The sequence below is a fragment of the Salvia splendens genome, chromosome 11 (genome assembly GCF_004379255.2).
Source record: "Salvia splendens isolate huo1 chromosome 11, SspV2, whole genome shotgun sequence".
NCBI lineage: Eukaryota > Viridiplantae > Streptophyta > Magnoliopsida > Lamiales > Lamiaceae > Salvia > Salvia splendens.
The window spans coordinates 14928396-14947255 of NC_056042.1; the positions used below are offsets into that span (position 1 = coordinate 14928396).

Genomic DNA, 18860 nt, shown 5'->3' on the forward strand with positions numbered 1-18860 from the left:
GCGAAGTGTCCAACTCCACCACACTTGTAGCATACGTTTGTCCCGACTCTACATTCCCCCATGTGATTCTTCTGACATTGGGCGCAAGGAGGTGCTCTCTGACGGTACTCTCCACTTTGGTATGGAGTAGTTTGTTTTCCTTTTCCCCGGGCAGAGTTTGGGGTACCTTCGAACCTCTTGTTGTCAAAGGGTTCGCGGTTCCCGTCCCACTTTCTTTTGTCTCGGAAATTCTGCTGTGGCGTCGGTGGTGTTGGAGTAGTGGCTGTAACTGTCTTTTCCCGTGGCATTGCTTCCTCCACATCCAGTACACGAGACAACGACTCGGCATACGAGAGCCTTCCACGGCATGCCAAAGCCATCCTGATTTCGTGCCTCAGACCGGCAAAAAACTTTTCCGCCATCTTCTCGTCAGTATTTACCTGCTCTGGTGCATATCGAGACATATCGCATAGGGCACGATCATATTCCGTCACTGTCATCCGCCCTTGCTTCAGATTGTAGAACTCGGCCTCCTTAGCCTTGCGGTAACTCCTCGGAATATATTTGTCATACAGTTCCTCCTTGAAGTCTTCTCATGTCAGGGTGTCCAGTTGTTCCTGCGTCATCGTCCGCTGCTTGGTCTCCCACCAAAACTCTGCGGACCCGGTAAGCTGGTAGGTCACGCACGATAGGCGCTCCTGATCGGTGCACCTTAAGAACTTGAAGATGCGTTCTATGGCCCGAATCCAGGTCTCAGCCTTGGCCGGATCTCCCATTCCATCGAATACGGGAGGACGTTCCTTCCGAAACTCCTTCTCAATGTTTCGTTCTGGCTGTGGCGGTGGTGGTGGTGGTTGTCCTTCAGGACCCACACTACTTTGAGTCTCGTTGCTTGCCTCATTCTCGTGATGAACGGCTGCACGTCGGGGAGGCATTCTGTTCAACACACGTGTTAGTACAAGAGTCCGAATTTACCATCACCACACCACACCACACAACCTTTCCAAAAGCGCTTTCACAAGTTTTCTCATACATAACAAGGTAAACAGAGCACAACGGTAAAACAACGGGAATTTTATTAACTTAAAACAAAACAAGTACGTGTTTCCACAAGGTCTTTGCAACAAGGAACACCAAAGCCGCAAGAAAACATTACACAGTTCGTCAAAACAAAACATTCGAAAGCTAACAAAACAGAAAGAGAACACTACTCCTCGGGAGCTCTCTCAACGTTCACCCCTCCCTCGCTTTTGACTTCAATCTCCCTTTCAAGTGGCTCTTCCTCGGGGTCATCCTCTTCCTCCATGGGATCCTCCTCGTCTTCAAGAGGTTCTTCCTCATCCTCAAGGGGTTCTTCTTCATCTTCAAGAGGATCTTCCTCCTCTTCCTCATCGTTCTCCCTCACATAAGTAGCTACGTCGATATGCTTATCGACCACAAGGACTTCCGTCGCGGGAGGTGCGGAGGTACGCATTCCAAGCCTCCTCCTCTTGGGGAAGTTTGGTTGCGGCGTCTCACCCTCGTACCGACCCCCGCTGTAGGGGCTGCGACTCGATGAGGATGCCTCCCTTCTAGGTGGGGCATAGGGTGGTGGTCCGTCACGAGCATCGACCAGGGCTTCCAAGAGAACTTTCACAAAATCATGCATGTCTCCTTGCACACTATAGTCGGAGAGCTTATGCCAAATGTATGGTCGCGAAGCCTCGTCGGCCCACCTATTCCAAGGCGCCGGTAATCCATCAATCAATCTCTTAATACCTTCATAGTGCCTCACTCCATACCCATGAGCATCCCGCCATAGTGCCAAGTAGTAGGAAACATAGGACATCAAAGGGGCCCTCTCGTCCCTCTCGAACCCCCGATAGAGTTCCACTGCCCGTAGTCCATTCTTGACGTACCTTCCCCTTAGCGGTGCGTGGATCATGATCGCCATCTACATAAAAGTAAGTTCCCTTAGTAACGAGTCAAAGAAAAAGAATAAGCAAGGTAGAGAAGGATAAAAACGCGTAGAGAACGTCATACGTGCTACCGTGGATATACCTGTCGATTTCCAAAGAAAAAGGTCATAACAATTCTTTCTTTTTAAGTTATCATCTAAGGATAGATGTTTCGTATTTTATAAACGTAGTAAATTGCAATTTCGTCAATCTTTCGATCTAGCGTTAGTCGCGCTTCACAAGGTTATCCTTGTCCCGTCATCTCATCATCCCTTGGAATTTGCTATTTTTCTACACCTCATTCGTTCCATCAATTCACATATCGTCTTTAAGCCAAAGAAGTTCGCGCGTATGACTAGCCTACATCTAAGGCCCTTGAAGTCATATCGCATTCATCATCACATCCAACATGCCTTATCCATAACATTTTACCTTCTTTCTTGTTGAGCGCGGCGATATGGAATGTTGAGCCTTCAATGAATACTCTTTTAGTCTAGCGAAACGAGTCTAGACTAGATTGAATAAAAGACTATTGGTCCAGAGCGGAAGGAAAAATTGCTCTGATACCATTCTGTCACGACCGCACTTCCTAAGGATAGAAAGCACGGTGGATCGCGACTAATGGGGGAATTAAGAAGCGGGGAAGAAAGGGGAAACAATCAAAGGGGTACGACATGTCGATTTAAAAAAAAAAAACCAAACTTCGTTTCCAAATTATAATCTGAGATCACGAAGCAACATAGTTTGAATAAAAATAAGATAGTCCAACAGATTATAAAGACATAAGAGTTCGTAAAACTTGGCATAGCGGAAGCAATTGAGAGTTAGCTACTACTATGTATGAAGACACAATAGTAACCGGAACATTTATTGAATATGGTCTCGGTCCAATGCTCAACATCCTTCGCCTCCCGTCCACGCTCAACCAGCACATAGGGAAAACATATGCAGGGGCTGAGTACTTGACGCACTCAGTGAACTCATGCCTGAAATACATTTATTGATAAAATTATGTCGAGCCATCATTGAGTGAAACTCGGGTTTAACTTTAAAAGGCCGAGAAACACTAAAATCATTCCTTAAAATGGTGTCTACGCAGACAATCGTCATCCTCCATCATATACCATATCTGAACCATCATATGAAACGAGAATGTGGCCACAAACTTGATCACTGGACCGGCCGACCTAGAGGACGGCTCACGATCCCCATTAGTGTACTAGCTTAAGTAGGGCTTAGACCCTAGTTAGACACGAATTCATTAACCATCAAAGTCTAGTAGAACATTATTCTAGTAGACAATCAGATAGGCAATTCAAAAACATAAAATTCGGCATGACATAATATTTAAAACCACCCTTATTTCACCATAAACATATCATTTCAAATAAAAGAGTTTAAGTAATAAATCCCACCTCAAAAGCTTAGGGTTTTCCTTAAGTAGCCTCTCATACCGACTTTAGCGGCCGTGCGAACCACTTTTTCGGAAAATACATAAAGTTCACATCAAATCTCAGCAACGAAGATATTTAGAATGCATGCACTCTAATTAAAATCTTTTAATTCATTTTCTCGGTTTTCATGCGTTTTCGATTATTCGGCGGCCGCCCAAGGCGTTGCGTACGACGCCAGTCGGCCGCTTACGCTCGTTCTTTCCTACGTTGGCTCCTCGTATTTTCCATGACGTCGAATAAACTCCCAAAATATATTTATACGTATAATTAAACTATCACACTATTTCTCTTTGAAACTCAATTATTTCGGACTTGGGAATATTTATTCATAATTTGAATTATTCCAGAAATTAATTAAAACACCCATGATTAAATTAAATTATTCTTTATGATTAAATTATCGGCACAACATCTAATCATTCCTCCACCTTATATCTCCAATTTAATTAAGAACCCCACTTAAAATAAAAGCCCCAAACTTTAAATAAAACCTCCATTTAAAAAAAATGAGGCCCAAACAAAAGCCCAAAAACAACAAAAGACAAAAGCCCCATTCTTACACCATCTTACCTCCATCTCTTTCTCCCTCTCTCTCACTACCGATTTCCTCTTCTTCCCCATTCTTCTCTCTTCTTTTTTTTTTCTTTGAAATCCGTCGCCCTCTCTTCTTCCTCCGTCGGAGTCGCCGCCGAAGTAAAGGGGTCTGCTGCCGCTAGCCGCTGCCAACTCATCGATCCTCACGCCGCAACCTTCGTCGCTGGGAGCCGGAGTTGCCGTCGCAGCTGCTCGCCAGCCGCCGTTGCGGCGAGAAGGAAGGTCAGTGGCCGCTCGCCGCTGCCCGCTGCCGGGAGACGCCGCCCGACTGCTGCCGGTACCTTCCCTCTCCGGAAACACCCCGAACAAGCCCGCAACCACCCCGAAACGTCCCGCAAGACACGTTTTTACTACAAAGTTGTGTTCTTTCGTGCTTTCGATTAAAAGCGGCGATGTTCGATTGATTTCAAAAAATTGAATTGTTTGAACTAAACGTGGGAGGTGGATGTATGAGATAATGTATGGACAAGATGTTAAGACTTCATGCCTTGGAAAAGAGTAGAGATTATACCTCAGTGATTTCGAACTTGGTTGTGGTTGAATCAAAATGGTAGCAAATTTTCTTCCCCTTCTTCTCGGCTCTCTCTCTCGACTCCCTCTCTGAATTGCTTGGAAAAAGGCTAATGAGAATAGAGAAGGAGTGGAGATAAAGGGATATCAAACTTAATTTGTGAGACTCTTGATTTTTTTTTTTTGCAGAATTAAGTGAGGAGATGGAAGGTGAAGAAGTGGGGAAAATGGGGAGTCTCCATGGGGAAGGTAACCGGCCGAGAAGAAGAGAAGAGAAGAGAAGAGAAGAGAAAAAGGAAAAAAAAAATGTTGGGCTTACTCCCATATTCTTGGAATGACTTGGGCTTCCAATTGAATTTATTTGATTTGGGCTTAGCTGCAAGCCCAATTTGTATTATTTAATTATTTGTTAGTCTTTAGATTGCTATGGCCCAAAGTCATTTTATATAAACCTTTGGACTCCAATTTTATTTGAGAGGCCCAAATATAAATATACGTACTTTATATTCTCGCATTTCTTTCGATAATTAAAATTCACAGAAGCTTTATTGAATTTCGTTATCTTGTTCTTCCCAAAAAAAATTAAAGAACGTCTAACGTCACAACTTTTATTTGGTGTTGTTCCAAATATAATTTCTTCGACTGCTCCTCGATTTACGCGCGTCATCTTCCAAAAAAAAATATTCATCTCCCACATCTCATTCATTATGCTAAATATAGCAATATTGTCATCATTAACTCAACGAGACTTCCAACATGTCTCCCAAAGTTCCACAATTAAATACAATAAATACGTCGCTTTTCACATCAACACAATAACACGACACTCCATTCCAAAGCACATTAACGAGAAGCGTAGTATCCGAAATATTTTTATTACTTATTTCATGACATATTTTAAATTAGTACTTCAAAAAGTACGGGCGTTACAAGGTTATAATAGGATCATTACTAATGTTTATTGACTTCATTATTTAGCTCATACATATGACTCATTTGAAAAATGTTCTTATTCAAGAATAAACAAAAAATTTCATTGATGTTCATCGAGTTATGAATGATTAATTTAGATTTGATGGATTTTGGACGATCGATGTGAAGATTGTACAATGAGACACATTTGAGGAATTAGTGTACACATTTTAGAATTAGTGTACACATATTTCACCTTAGTTAAAAACTAGTTTCATATAGCCATTCTCTACCAAAATTTATTTCAGTCACATTCGATCACATTGTAAATAAATATAAATAACACTTCATCAAGAAATATATTTGTTTGTTGGACTGAGATTTTGTTTCAAATAAAGAAATTTGAATGGAAAATGAACTATATAAAACAAAAAAGAGTCCATATTTTATCATTAAAGCAAAAATACAACAATAAACAAAAGAGTCCATATTTTATCATTAAAGCAAAAATACAACAATAAACACAATAATAGCACTTTAAATTCTTGGTATAATAACTAGAAGGACGGACACCTTTAGTTCATTCTATAAGGAATCAGGTTCAACATAAACATGCAAAAACTTCATTAGATAAATAAATAGTTTTTGAAAAATAATGCAAAAATTTCATTATATATTGTACTTCAGTACACATTAAATTAAATTGAAAAAATGAATGACACAAATTTTTATAAAAGTGTTAATTCAATGTCAATCCGTAGGATCAAATATTAATATAACACTCAAACTAACTAGCAAAAATACTTTATTAAGTATGTAAAATAATTCATCACAACTAAAAGTAAGTTCAGCTATGTAAAAATTAAAGAAGTTCAAAAACTGGGAAATTACATCGAGACCTAATGATATTAAAGCTAAGCATTTCTGAATTGGATTACTCATTAAAAATGCATTATTTCGACAAATATTACGGTTGGTTTAATTCTCCATGGATCACAAATTAAGTATATCAATATAAAACCCGATACATGATCGTTGCATATCGAACGATTTGAGAAGAAGAAGTCGAACGACGGAAAAAATGAACCAAGAAATTCAGAAAGACATTTCGAACAATGGAATTGAGAAGGAAAAATTGCAAGAATTTATTAAGATTAGGAAGATGCAGTTTATACTTGGATAGCGTAGTGGAGATTTTTTCAATAAGTGTGTGGCATGAATCAGGGAAACTAAATAACTGCTCTAGATTGGGATTTACTAAAAAAGCCTTGGTCCGATTTATTTGAATAAAATAATGAGACTTGGTTTTAATTAATATGACCGTTAGATTAAAACAATGGATGGATGTGATTTGGTCTCTGATTCGGTCTTTAAAATTAGTTCGACATTGAATACAATTATATATATATATATATATATATATATATATATTGAGGAGCATTATTCTCTTATTCATCCCTTAGATCCTTTATTCTTCTAAATATGGGTCGTTGGATCTGATTCATCAACGGTCCAGATGGATGTTTGTTTTTATAACCCGCGTTGCATTATAAGGCTGATTTTGTGCATTATAAGGGTAATTTAGTCAAAACACAAAAATTGGAACCGCTAGACTATGGAAGGCACGAAATTTAAGCATTTTGATGAATTCCACCCTTCCATCGACGTATTCTCTCTCATTTAACACTCTCTAACTTCCTCTCCACTCTTCCGCCTTTCCCACTCCTCTTCTTCCATTAAACACAAACCCTAGCCGTCGCCGTTATTTTCCGTCGGAAGCCGACGAAAAATTTGTCATCACTTTCCTAGATCCCGTCACCCACCCTCCACCAGTGCAAACATCGAACGCAAACCGGCAATACCGGTGCTGTCGTATTCACCAAGTCGACAAGGTATGTGTGAAAAAGGCAGACTAGAATCCGAATTCATGATTTTTTAGACACGAAAAACAAATATTTTAACATCCACTACGTTGCAATTTTTGAAATTCGGAAATTAGTAGTTTGTTTGGTTAGGGTTTTCTCTGTATCCGAAGCGCAGACATCAATTTTGGGTTTAGAATGATGGAATCGGGTATCTAATCTCTTTTTGTTATGACAGATTCGCAATGACTAAACGAGGTCGTCTGTCGCGCTCTCAACCTACACAAGCTGCAGGTATAACTGCGTGTATAATTGCGTCATTTGATTGAGCGTATGAAGTGAGTGTATAATTAGTTCAGTTGTTCGACATCAATTAGGCTTCCATTGTGTATTCATCTTCATATCTGGGTAATGGCTGGAAGGGTAATTGCATGACTGTTTTGTGCGCATTAGATAATCTAAAATCCACATTATTGATGTACTTGGATGCATTATTTGTTACATATTTTGACTTATGTACCCGGTTCGTTTGCTGTTGTGGGAAAAGTGGTTATTGGAAGATACGTTTGTGCATTATTTGGTTTAGGTAGTGCATTATGTAGCTGCTAGTTGTCATTATATGCAGTATATTATGCATTATTAGAGGTATTATGTATATGTGTTAATCAACTCAGTCAAGATTACATATTTACATTATGTGGTTTAGGCAGTGCATTATGTATCTTTAAGTTGTCATTATCTGCAATATATTATGCATTATGAGAGGTATTGTGTATATGGGGTAATCAACTCAACGAATATTACATATGTGCAGTATTTGGTTTAGGAAGTGCATTATGAAGTATGTAATTGTCATTATTTTGAGTCTATTATGCATTATGAGAGGTATTTTGCATATGGGTTAATCATCTCTTTGAAGATTACATATGTGTATTGTTTGGTTTAGGTAGTGCATTATGTAGCAGGTTATTGTCATTATTTGGAGTATATCAACTTCGATCAGTGGGTCGACAACTATGGGGTTGAGTGGTCGGATGGATACTGAATGGATACGCTGTTTTAATGCATTTGAAATCTCTTTTTTTGATAACTTATGTTGGAAGGGAAAATAGCCGACTTGGTGCTTGGTTCGTTTTGAACAATATCTAGTGTTCTGAACTTGTGGAAATCCAAATTATATTTTCGTATTAGTTCATGATACCATTAACTCAAAATTTATAATAAATGTAAATTACCGAATAATGTACAGTTAATGCATAATAATGTAATATAGGCATACAATAATGTATAAAAATTAAGTGCATTTTAATAATAATGTACAACAAGCTGATTACATATTGTATATAAATTTATGCGATCATGAACTCTCAAATATAATGGATGTAAATAACCGAATAATGTACGGAATATGAATAATAAAGAACTATACTGGAATAATTGTGTATAGTAAGTTAAGTGCTTGTAAACAATAATGTACAACTTTATGAATAATAATGTACAGTAACCGAATATTAATGTACTACATGTGAAGATTAATGTAACTGATGTCAAAATCAAGCAAAGATGTGTTATTAGAAACAAAGCTGAAACCAAATAATGTACTATACATGATTAACAATGTACAATAAGTTAAGTTCTTGTTGATAATAATGTACAAATAACAGAATAATAATGTAATTTTATTATGTATATATTGTCGCCAAAAGTAAGACTAATAAGACTAAGGGTAATGGATTGAAGAACAAGGCTAATCCGAAAAACAAAACCAATAATGTCGTGAGCTACAAAAGATATCAACATTTCCTCTTGCCTTTGCATACAACATAATACCAAGTAGTAACACCGTCCGTCTTCCTTATTCCTTGTTTGCGCGTATCAAATCCAACAGCGCGGGCATACACATCGTAAAACGTGAAAGTAAAATCTAGTGATTGGAACTTTTGACCGACGACGGGCTTCAATTCTGGAGAACATTCAGGCACAACCAACACTGTATAAAATCACAACAAAAACGGCTCAGAAAAAAAATATACATTACAGTACAGACATCGTACATTACTGATTAAATAGAAAACATTATACTCCAGTATTTGTACATTATATGTATTAGTTAGTGCTACCCCCCTAGCCGAGATGATAACTAAATGCTACAGGAATGACTGAAACTCGTGTACTTTGACGGCGGTTGTGTTACTTACTTCATACTACACCCTAGCCCCAAGGATTGCTAAACCCTTAGGGAATAAATTAAACTTGCGTCATATAATCAAACACTGCCAATCGTACCGTATAAAATCAAAAAAGAAACTGCTCAGAAACATATACATTACAATACACACATCGTCCATTACAGATTAAATAAAATACGTTACACTGATATATTTGTACATTATGTTTATTAGTTAAACCTACTTCCTAGCCGAGATGATATCTAAACCCTTGAGGAATGACTGAAACTCCTAGACTTTGGCGACAGTTGTGTTACTTACTGCAATCGAAACCCTAGCCCCAAGGATTGCTGAACCCTTGGGGAATAAATTAAACTTGTGCCATACAATCAAACACTGTCAATATTAAACTTCTCATGAAATTGTATAACTCAACCAAATTAAAGATGCAGTCAGATGAACGATTAGTCTTCAAATCGGTTTTTATGATTACAAAACACTTCTTCCATTGTTGAAGAACACGAAAAAAATGCACGACGGTTCCAACTTTTTGGATTTTTTATGAGGAAAAAAAATCAAAATAAAATTAGGCAGAATGTCTTGAACAAAGTTTTTCTTCAACGGAGAATGTTTTCAACGGAGAAGAAAGGATTAAAGTTTGGAGAGAGAAGAAAGATTCGTGTAATTCCATAACAAAAACCGCTGTAATCTTTTGATGGAGAAAATCAAGCAACTTACTATAACCAACTCAATTGTGTATACCAAAAATGACCTTTTCAAATTTTTTAAACATTTTAATTAGTTACATGTGGCACTATTTTTCGGCCATAAGATCTTGAAATTGAAGGGCCGAGATTTAGTTGGAAGATTGAACAAAATATAGAAAAAGGATATGAATATATTCCTATAGGTGTGTGATCAAATACTAACTTTTTATAGTAATAACTAATAACTAAATATCAATTTTGTATGTTAAAAATATCAACACGAAGACATAAATTTATCAATCTTCTTGTGTTGATAAACTAATATCTTTGTGTTGATAAACTTATGTCTTATGTCACATTTTGATAAATTTATACCAAATGAGCCTAGGTTTAGGTGGTCCTAAGCCTGAGACGAGTTTAGATGTGCCTAGAACATGCCACATAGGATTTCGATATGAGCCTTTGCTAGTGACTTGATGTAGCTGCTTTGGTCTAGTGGTCTGAATATGCCAAATGAGATCTGTCCTTCGTGATCTTTTCTTTTATGAATTATTGTTGGTCCTCCTCTTGTTGGCATTCTGTTGACTAAAAAAAGGGGTTCACCCTCATTTGAAAAATTTTGGACCGTCTGTATGTATATTCACTAGAGTCTGGGATTATATTATATTGTCACATTTTGACCATTCCACAATTCATTGAACTCTTTGATCCAAAATATTTTATGACGAAAAATTTGTTTCATATAGTTTGACTTGTGGGATTCATGACTACCGCATTGTTAACCTAATCAATGAGACATCCTTGACTCTAAATTTCCTTTCAATTCATTAGTTCAATGAGAGTCCAGTGATAACTCCTTTTTTTATCATGCGATCATTGAGTTATTGCATTCTTCAATTATTACTACGATTTCACATTTGTTGTTTTGGACCCTCCAACGTGTTTGTCTTTTGCTAACCCTCCACTTTGAAGTTTGAAAAAAATTGGAACTGGTTTTATTTTTCATTTGATGCCAACATTCAGTAATCTTTGATCTATTTCATTTGAATCCATAACTGAGTTGTTGTTTTAAATTTAATAACACTCAAAATAATTAGTTGAGCACATTATTGTTCTGTACCCCGTATCCCAGATAATATATCAGCTCGTCCTAATCCTGTACCAATATTTATGTTAGTTGTCGTGCCATTTTCTTTTGACCTTTAAGTTTCTAATCATTCATTTTTGTCCTTCAAGTATGGGTTGAGTTTCTCATGTGACTGAGAAAGTAGTTATGTGGAACTGGCCACTCCACATAACTCAGATTTGGATTCATATAGATATCCACCCATGTGGTACTTCATTGTACCATATATATATATAAGATCCATCTGTATAGATATCATCTACATCCAGAAAGCCGTATGCTTTGGAAGAAGCTTGTACAGTTTGGGAAGGGGTTTTGATTGATCAAAAAGAGGAATCTACTTCAACCGATATGCCCTTAGGCACGGCCATACATAACATAGAAATCACACTTGGAAAGGGTGGACAATTAGTTAGAGCAGCGGGTGCTGTAGCGAAACTGATTGCAAAAGAGGGGAAATCGGCCACATTAAAATTACCTTCTGGGGAGGTCCGTTTGATATCCAAAAACTGCTCAGCAACAGTCGGACAAGTGGGGAATGTTAGGGCGAACCAGAAACGAATCTCAGTAGCGTCCTTCTTTGACAAGAAACCACTGATCTTTGACTTTGAAGTCATTTCATTCTCGTTCAGTAATTATCTGATAAAATCTTTTCACCAGTCGCTTTGCTACCATGTATTAAGGGATCATCTATTTTTTCATCATTGTTGTTTCATATTGATTTTGTTCGTTTCAATGAATTTTGTGTATCAACCCATCCAATTGGTATCTTCACATCTTGATCCAAATTACCTTTTGTGATATGATATTCGCTGAACATATGAAATGCATAACCTTGGAATTTTTTTAGTGGCAGAATTTGATTATGACTTCTTTTGGGACGAGTGAAATTTGAAGATGACCTTAAAGGAGTGGCACAGAAGTGCCTAACCTGATATATTGATTTAGTGCACAAAAGTTGTAATAACCCAAAATTTTGTAAATTTAAAAGTAGTTAAAAAAATGCGTTTGAAGTCTATACTTAAATTAAACTAGTGGTCTCGGTGATTAGAAAATTTGTGTGTCGGATTAGTAGGAAATAATTTGATTAGAAATGTGTTTATATTAGTTTTAATAGGCAAAAATTTAAGTAGTGGGGTGTTGGATTTTAGAAAGAAAAGAAGAGAGTGAATTAAAGGAATAGAAAAAGAAATTGGAAATGGGAGTTTATCTTCACTCTTCCGCTTGCGAGAACCTTCTATATTCTTTCACTCCTACATTTTCTTTCACAAATATACACACACAAGGAAAAAAAACACAGACCCTCCACTGGCGTCGCCACGTCTCCGTCGACCACCGCCATACGTCGAAGGTGGCGTCCTTTATCGTTCCCCCCTCTCCGTCTCTGATACATAATTCTCTCTGCACACGCTGGTGCACTTTTTATTAGCACTATAAATACTTGCAAGTATACAGAGTAGGAATAATATAGCTAAAGGTTAGTACCAGATATCGATCACGGGGAAAATAAACACAGACTGTCTATCATCTACAAAGCTCAATTACTATTTGGAAAACTAAAAGTTTTTGAGAATTTTTTAAAACAAAGAACCTTTGAAAGCAAAGAAAGAACTAATTGCAAATAAATCATGGAGATAAAAGTATAGAGATAAGGGAATTTCAGGGATGTGCTTTCACAATTATGATTATACAAATTCCAACTACAACACCTTAGCACAGTTCTTACTTTGATAGAACGAGTCACCTAATTTATGCTCATGCGATACAAACGTTGACTACAAACATTAGGGTTGTCAATCCTAAATACGTAACTCCTAAAAGCTCTTAAGACCCTTAAAAAGTCTTCACTCTCAATTAACAGTGTCATTTTAAAGGAAGCTAATTGTAGTGTCTATTAAGTGGATCTAACTCGCCAACCTCTTCTCACGATTATGTAGCAAGTTATATTAAATCATTACTGAATGTGTTACTCAAGCGTGAAGCATTATCCATTAACTTAAGGAAGAACCAAAGTAAGAACAAACAGGTGCTAAATAGAAATAGGAATTGTATAAATCAATAAAAGTTACTAACACATCCCTAGAATCCTATGAGATTAGTTACACATGATAGAATAAGCTAAAAACATAGATTGAAGGGAAGACAATGAAAGCATAAGAACTAAAGCAATAAAACCCAAAGGTTGAATCCTTTTAGCCTTGATGATCTTGATTCCTTCTTCAACTCCTTGCACAATGAAGCACTCTAACTTTTAAACTCTGGAAATATTTGGCGAAGAGAAGATCTATTTTTGATGAAGCTTTGGGGGTATTTATAGGGGAAAATCGTCCATTCTCAGATAAAGAAATTGATTGCAAAATATAGTAAATCTTGGAGAGAAAGTAGGGCAAATTCTGCTCGCCGCTATTTCCCAGTGGGCCGCTGCACCTTGGCCAGCGGTCACTGTGGTTTGGTCTGAGGCTTCTGTCTCTTGGCTGGCGGGCCGCTGCACTTATTTTTTAGAACGCTAGTCATAATCTCGTAACTCTCTGGACTCTCGGTAGCGGTCTCCACGCATTCTCCAGCGGTCGCTGGGCGTGTCTTGACTTCATGCACAACTTTCCCGGAGCGGGCCACTACTGGCTTAGCGGTCGTTGGGAGCCAGCGGTCGCCGGCATTGTTGCAACGGACCGCTGGACATCTAGAACAACTCCAGATTTCCAACTTCGCGTTATGACTCTCTTTTTAGGCTCAAATATGCACATTTCTCACAAAACATGTCAAAATACCAAAATAGATAAAATATGCAAATAATAGACATGTAATGCAACTTTGACATTGAAAACGGACCAAAAGATGGCCTTAAAACCGTGTAAAATCCGAGCGTATCACACGCCCACGCACATTTCCATGGTTGTCCAACCGATTCTTCTGCCACCACAACTGATTCTGTCATCACCATTGCCGGTTTCTAAAACTCCAGGATAGACTTGTCTTCTCTTTGTGTAGGCAAGTCCTTTGCACCTCTATTTTGTCCAATTTCTTCAAGTTAAAGCTAGGGTTCTCAATCTAATTTTCCCCAAATTGAAATTTAAGCAAATTAAGTGATAAACTAAGTTGTTAATAGTTAAGTGCTTTTTTTTTAATATAGTTGGAGAAGTGAATTAGAAGGAAATTTTATCTTGATGTGTGAATGTAGGGAAAGCATAGAATTCTTCTTTTTTGTTTCAGAAATTAATTATGCTTCTTGATAAGTCATTAAAATTTCATAGTTAACCATAATTTGCACCTTTATAAAGAGGAAATGTGTATTCTTGGCATGGGAAGGTTTGGGACAGCCCATAAACAACATAGAATTTGGAGGAGTTTTACATATTTTTTTATTAAAGATGTTCACCATAAGCTTTTCAGGTTATATTCTAAATGTTCGGAATAATGTTGGTGGATTAATTTGAGTCTTTATGCTAGATCATGGTAATTAATTTGGAAGAAATATAAAATTCTCTGTAATAAGCTAAAATATGTTAGTTGATGAAAGTAATTGAAAACAGAACTTGTTATAAATCATTGTTGGTAGTGTTGCTGATAAAAGTTTATATAATTGAAGGGAATAAAGGGAATTCTTCCCTGAGAGATAGCAATGAGAAGGCGAAGGATACGTGATTCCAGGATGACATTCTCGGTTTTAAGGTCTTATTTCTACATTAGGTCTTAATTCTTGAATTAAGTCTATTTGATTTTATATAGAATATTGTATGTTAATCGGTGATACTTTATGTGATTTGTATATGTTGCTTACAGCGTGAAATATGAGAATTTTGGATATATGATGGTTAGAATTGGAATCTATCAGTTTATTTGACAAGATACAGTGTGAAAAGAAATTGCAAATCTCTTATGATAACTCTCGGTCTTCTGGATAACCGAAGCGAGGATCGTTTGTCTGATCTGAAATCAGATCTTTCTGATTATTGTCTGCACCCTAGATGGATGGTCTGTGTGGATTCTTTGATACTCTCGGATTTTGCACTCTTTTAAGGCCATTATTTGGTCCGTTTTGAGTGTCAAAATTGCATTACGTGTCAATTATTTGCATATTTTATTCATTTTGGTATTTTGACGTGTTTTGTGAGAAATATGCTAAATAAAGCAAAAAAATGGCATAGAAAGGTCAAAATTCGGAAGCAGAACTGAAGCGCAACCCAGAGGCCCGTTGTACCCAATGCAGCGGTCGCTAAACCGAGTACAAACAGTTCTGGAGCTGACCAGCGGCCAACTGGGCAAGGTCGCACACGATAGCCTATTTTCAAACTAATTTTTCCGGCGATTCTGAAGTCCGATCAGGGCGTGCTATATACCATTCTCTTCGTCTTTTAAATAGCTTCGCATTGGTACTAATATCATCTCAATCGGAGTTTTTTTGGAGAAAGTTATGGCAATTCTACCAAAGTCGCGCAAGGCTGTCAAGTGCTGGCGGGAATTTAAGGAAGGAAATAAACTATTACCTTGTTAAGCCAAATCTTTTCCTTAACCTATGGAGAACGAAAATTCCATATTTTCTATTACTTGGAGGACACCTTTTACCAAGGTTAAACCTTTTTCAAGCCTATATATACCATATAACCTAATTCATAATATTCACCCATCCATAGCCCCCAAAAGGGGAGCCTCCAAGGCTCCTCCCTCCATTCTCCATAACCTAATTCTTCCATCATTCTTGGAGATTGAAGCAAGGCAAGAGGAGCATGAAGACATCAACATTCAACCTTGGGTTTTGTATGTTTATTTCATGTCTCGTACTTTAATTATTGTTTTAGTTCATCTACAGATGGATTGCTAAACAACAGAATTTTGAGGTTTGATAGTAATTGACTTTTATGTAGTTCTTTTTATGTTTAATGTTCATAACTCGTTTCCACTTGACTTTTCTTGAGTTTTTGTTTGACTAATTGGTCGGTACCTTGATTATTGTCAATCTTTGATCGGTGATAGCTTTGATTGGTTTATCTTATATGTTAATACAATAATTATGACACGAGTATTGATGCATGATAGGGATAAATCGTGGTAAAACTTGAGTCGGGTGAACATAGAACTAATTAGAGTGAAAGCATTATCCTTGAAATTCCTTTATTTTCCTAATTCTATCTAATTTGCTTTATTTCTTTTATTTTATTTATTTTTGTTCAGTTTCTTCATTCAAAACTCAAAACTCTTGTTTCTCTATATAGTATTTGACGCTTAGTACATGATAGCCAGTTGCAATTATATTCCCTGTGTTCGATATCCCGGTACTGACCTTTAGCTATACTATTTCTGCCTTGTATACTTGCAAGTAGTTCTAGTGCTAAAATACTATCATTCTTCCTAGAAGACAAAGGTAGGCCAAGCACAAAGTCCATAAAGATATCTACCCATGGCTGTGTAGGAAGAGGTAAAGAAGTATAAAGTCCAAATTGTTAGACTTGGACTTAGCTTGCCTACACTCTATGCATTGACTACAAAATCTCTCAACACGCTTCTTCATACAAGGCCAAAATAAATATTCGCTCAAAATGCCAGAAGTTTTCAACACACCAAAGTGTCCCATCAAACCTTCCAAATGTGATTCCTTAATCAACAAGTTACGAAGGGAACATGAAGGAATGCATAGCTTATTCTCTTTATGCAAATAGTCATCCATCCTATAGTACTTATCAAAAGATTCTTTTTCACATGCTTTAATCATAGTAGCAAAATCATGGTCATGTTCATACAATTCTTTAATGAATTCAAAACCCACATACTTGGAGGCACAAATAGTAAGCACACGTTTCCGCATACACATCACATGACTCTCGACCCAAGAACCATCATCCAAAGACACATGAGGCTTCCTAGAAAGGGCATCGGCAACAAAATTCTCCTTACCCTTCTTATATTTGATCATATACGAGAAAGATTCTAAAAAATCACTCCACTTAGCATGCCTCTTGTCAAGCTTGTGTTGGCCCCCTAGGAACTTGATAGACTCATGGTCGGTGTGAATCACAAACTCCCTATGCATGAGGTAATGTTGACAATTCTCTAGACTCCTCACTATAGCATACAACTCCTTGTCATATGTAGGGTAGTTTAATTGGCTTGGCCAAGCTTTTCGGAGAAATAGGCTATGGGCTTTGTAGCACCCCAGAAAATTTTGACTTTTTTTATTATTATTTTTATTTGATGGCCTATTATTTTATTTTTTTTAATTTATGTGGATGTTGAATAAGAATTTCTTTTGTGGAAATTGAGTCTCTATGTGTTTGAGTTAGTTATGTGAAATTAGTTGTTGTGGGTTATCTGAGTTAAAGTGATTAAGCTTCCAATGTGTGAATTAAATTAAGTGGGATCATGCATAATTATTCTAGCCATTCTATTGAAATTTTCGGCCCTCCTATTTATTGGAAACAGTATTTTCTTCTCGGATTTAATTAATTGCTTTGGGAGATTTATCCAAATTAAATTCAAACCAAATTATGTCATCCATTGAGATTTTCGAAATCTCCTAGTAATTAGGAGAATGAATTATTTTGTGGATTTAATTGGTATCTTGTTTGTCTCATTCCTTGATTTAAAATCCAATTAAATCTTACCATATCTTGCCAAATTTAAATCTTATTCCTATTTGATTTGAGGATTTAAGTATTTTTTTTCCTTGATCTCTCTCATTCCACACGCCTACTTTCATTTTTAATTGTAGGATTTTATTTTATTTCCCCACAATTTAATTATTTTATTTAATTGTGGGATTTATCCTAAACTATAAATTAAAAGAACCATAAACCTAGCCCTCATATTTTTCGCCTCCCTCTCTTCTCTCCTCCCACATGTTTTTTTCCTCTCTTCCTCTCCTTCTCCACCAATTCTTCACCAATCCTTTGTTCTTGCATCAATTTGGATTTGGAAATTCAAGATTCATCGAAGAATCGCATCAATTATCTTTCCTACCGATTGATTTTGAACAACAAAGGTATATTTGAATTCTCTTTCTCATCATTTCCATTGAACCCATGTTTCTTGATTCCCTCATGCATATAGTGAGTGTAAAAATCATAGATCTAAAAATTAATCGGTTGGGATTGATGTTTTGCATGAGGAAGTATGTGGATATGCGTTTATGTATGTGTATGTGTGAGGTTGTGGATGATTCGTTGGTGAATGATATGTGAATATATGAGAACTTGGTTGTGATGTCGTTTTTGAAGCGTGAATATGTGTTGAAAGCATGAATATGTATGTGTGGATGAATGATAGATAAACCCTAATTCGAATTTGTGAAGCATAAAAACTGTGGTGTTCGGATAGTAGATTCCGACGTGTGTTTGACCGACCAAATGATCTTATTTTGGCACGAATTTATAACTGAGTAAACTTTGAGATGTCTTCTGTGTTGTGTATACATTTCAGCCTCTTTTGACGAAATATGAAATTTAAATGAATTTTTAAAGTTAACTGCGCAGTTCTGTCAGAATTTGTATTCTCGTCTAGTGAGTTTCATTTTTTATTTGACCGACCTAAAGATGTGATTTTGATGTGAAATTTTAACTAGATGATCCTTGATATGTCTACTGTGTTGTGATAAAATTTCAGCCCCAACGGAGGTCAGAT

The 18860-nt window shown here is 36.9% G+C and overlaps 1 protein-coding gene and 1 long non-coding RNA gene across 2 annotated transcripts; one reads left to right on the forward strand and one right to left on the reverse strand.

The window, feature by feature from the left end:
• Positions 1–1052: 1052 nt before the first annotated feature.
• Positions 1053–4799, reverse strand: LOC121754892. The gene is made up of 2 exons (XM_042150183.1): positions 4476–4799; positions 1053–1912 (listed from the first exon to the last, which is right to left on the reverse strand). Exons 1-2 carry the CDS (start codon positions 4797–4799, stop codon positions 1187–1189), a joined length of 1050 nt encoding a protein of 349 aa, XP_042006117.1. The 3' UTR covers positions 1053–1186.
• Positions 3902–4902, forward strand: LOC121754893. The gene is made up of 2 exons (XR_006040581.1): positions 3902–4514; positions 4664–4902. It is a non-coding gene; the product is annotated as an uncharacterized LOC121754893 (long non-coding RNA).
• Positions 4903–18860: the final 13958 nt, after the last annotated feature.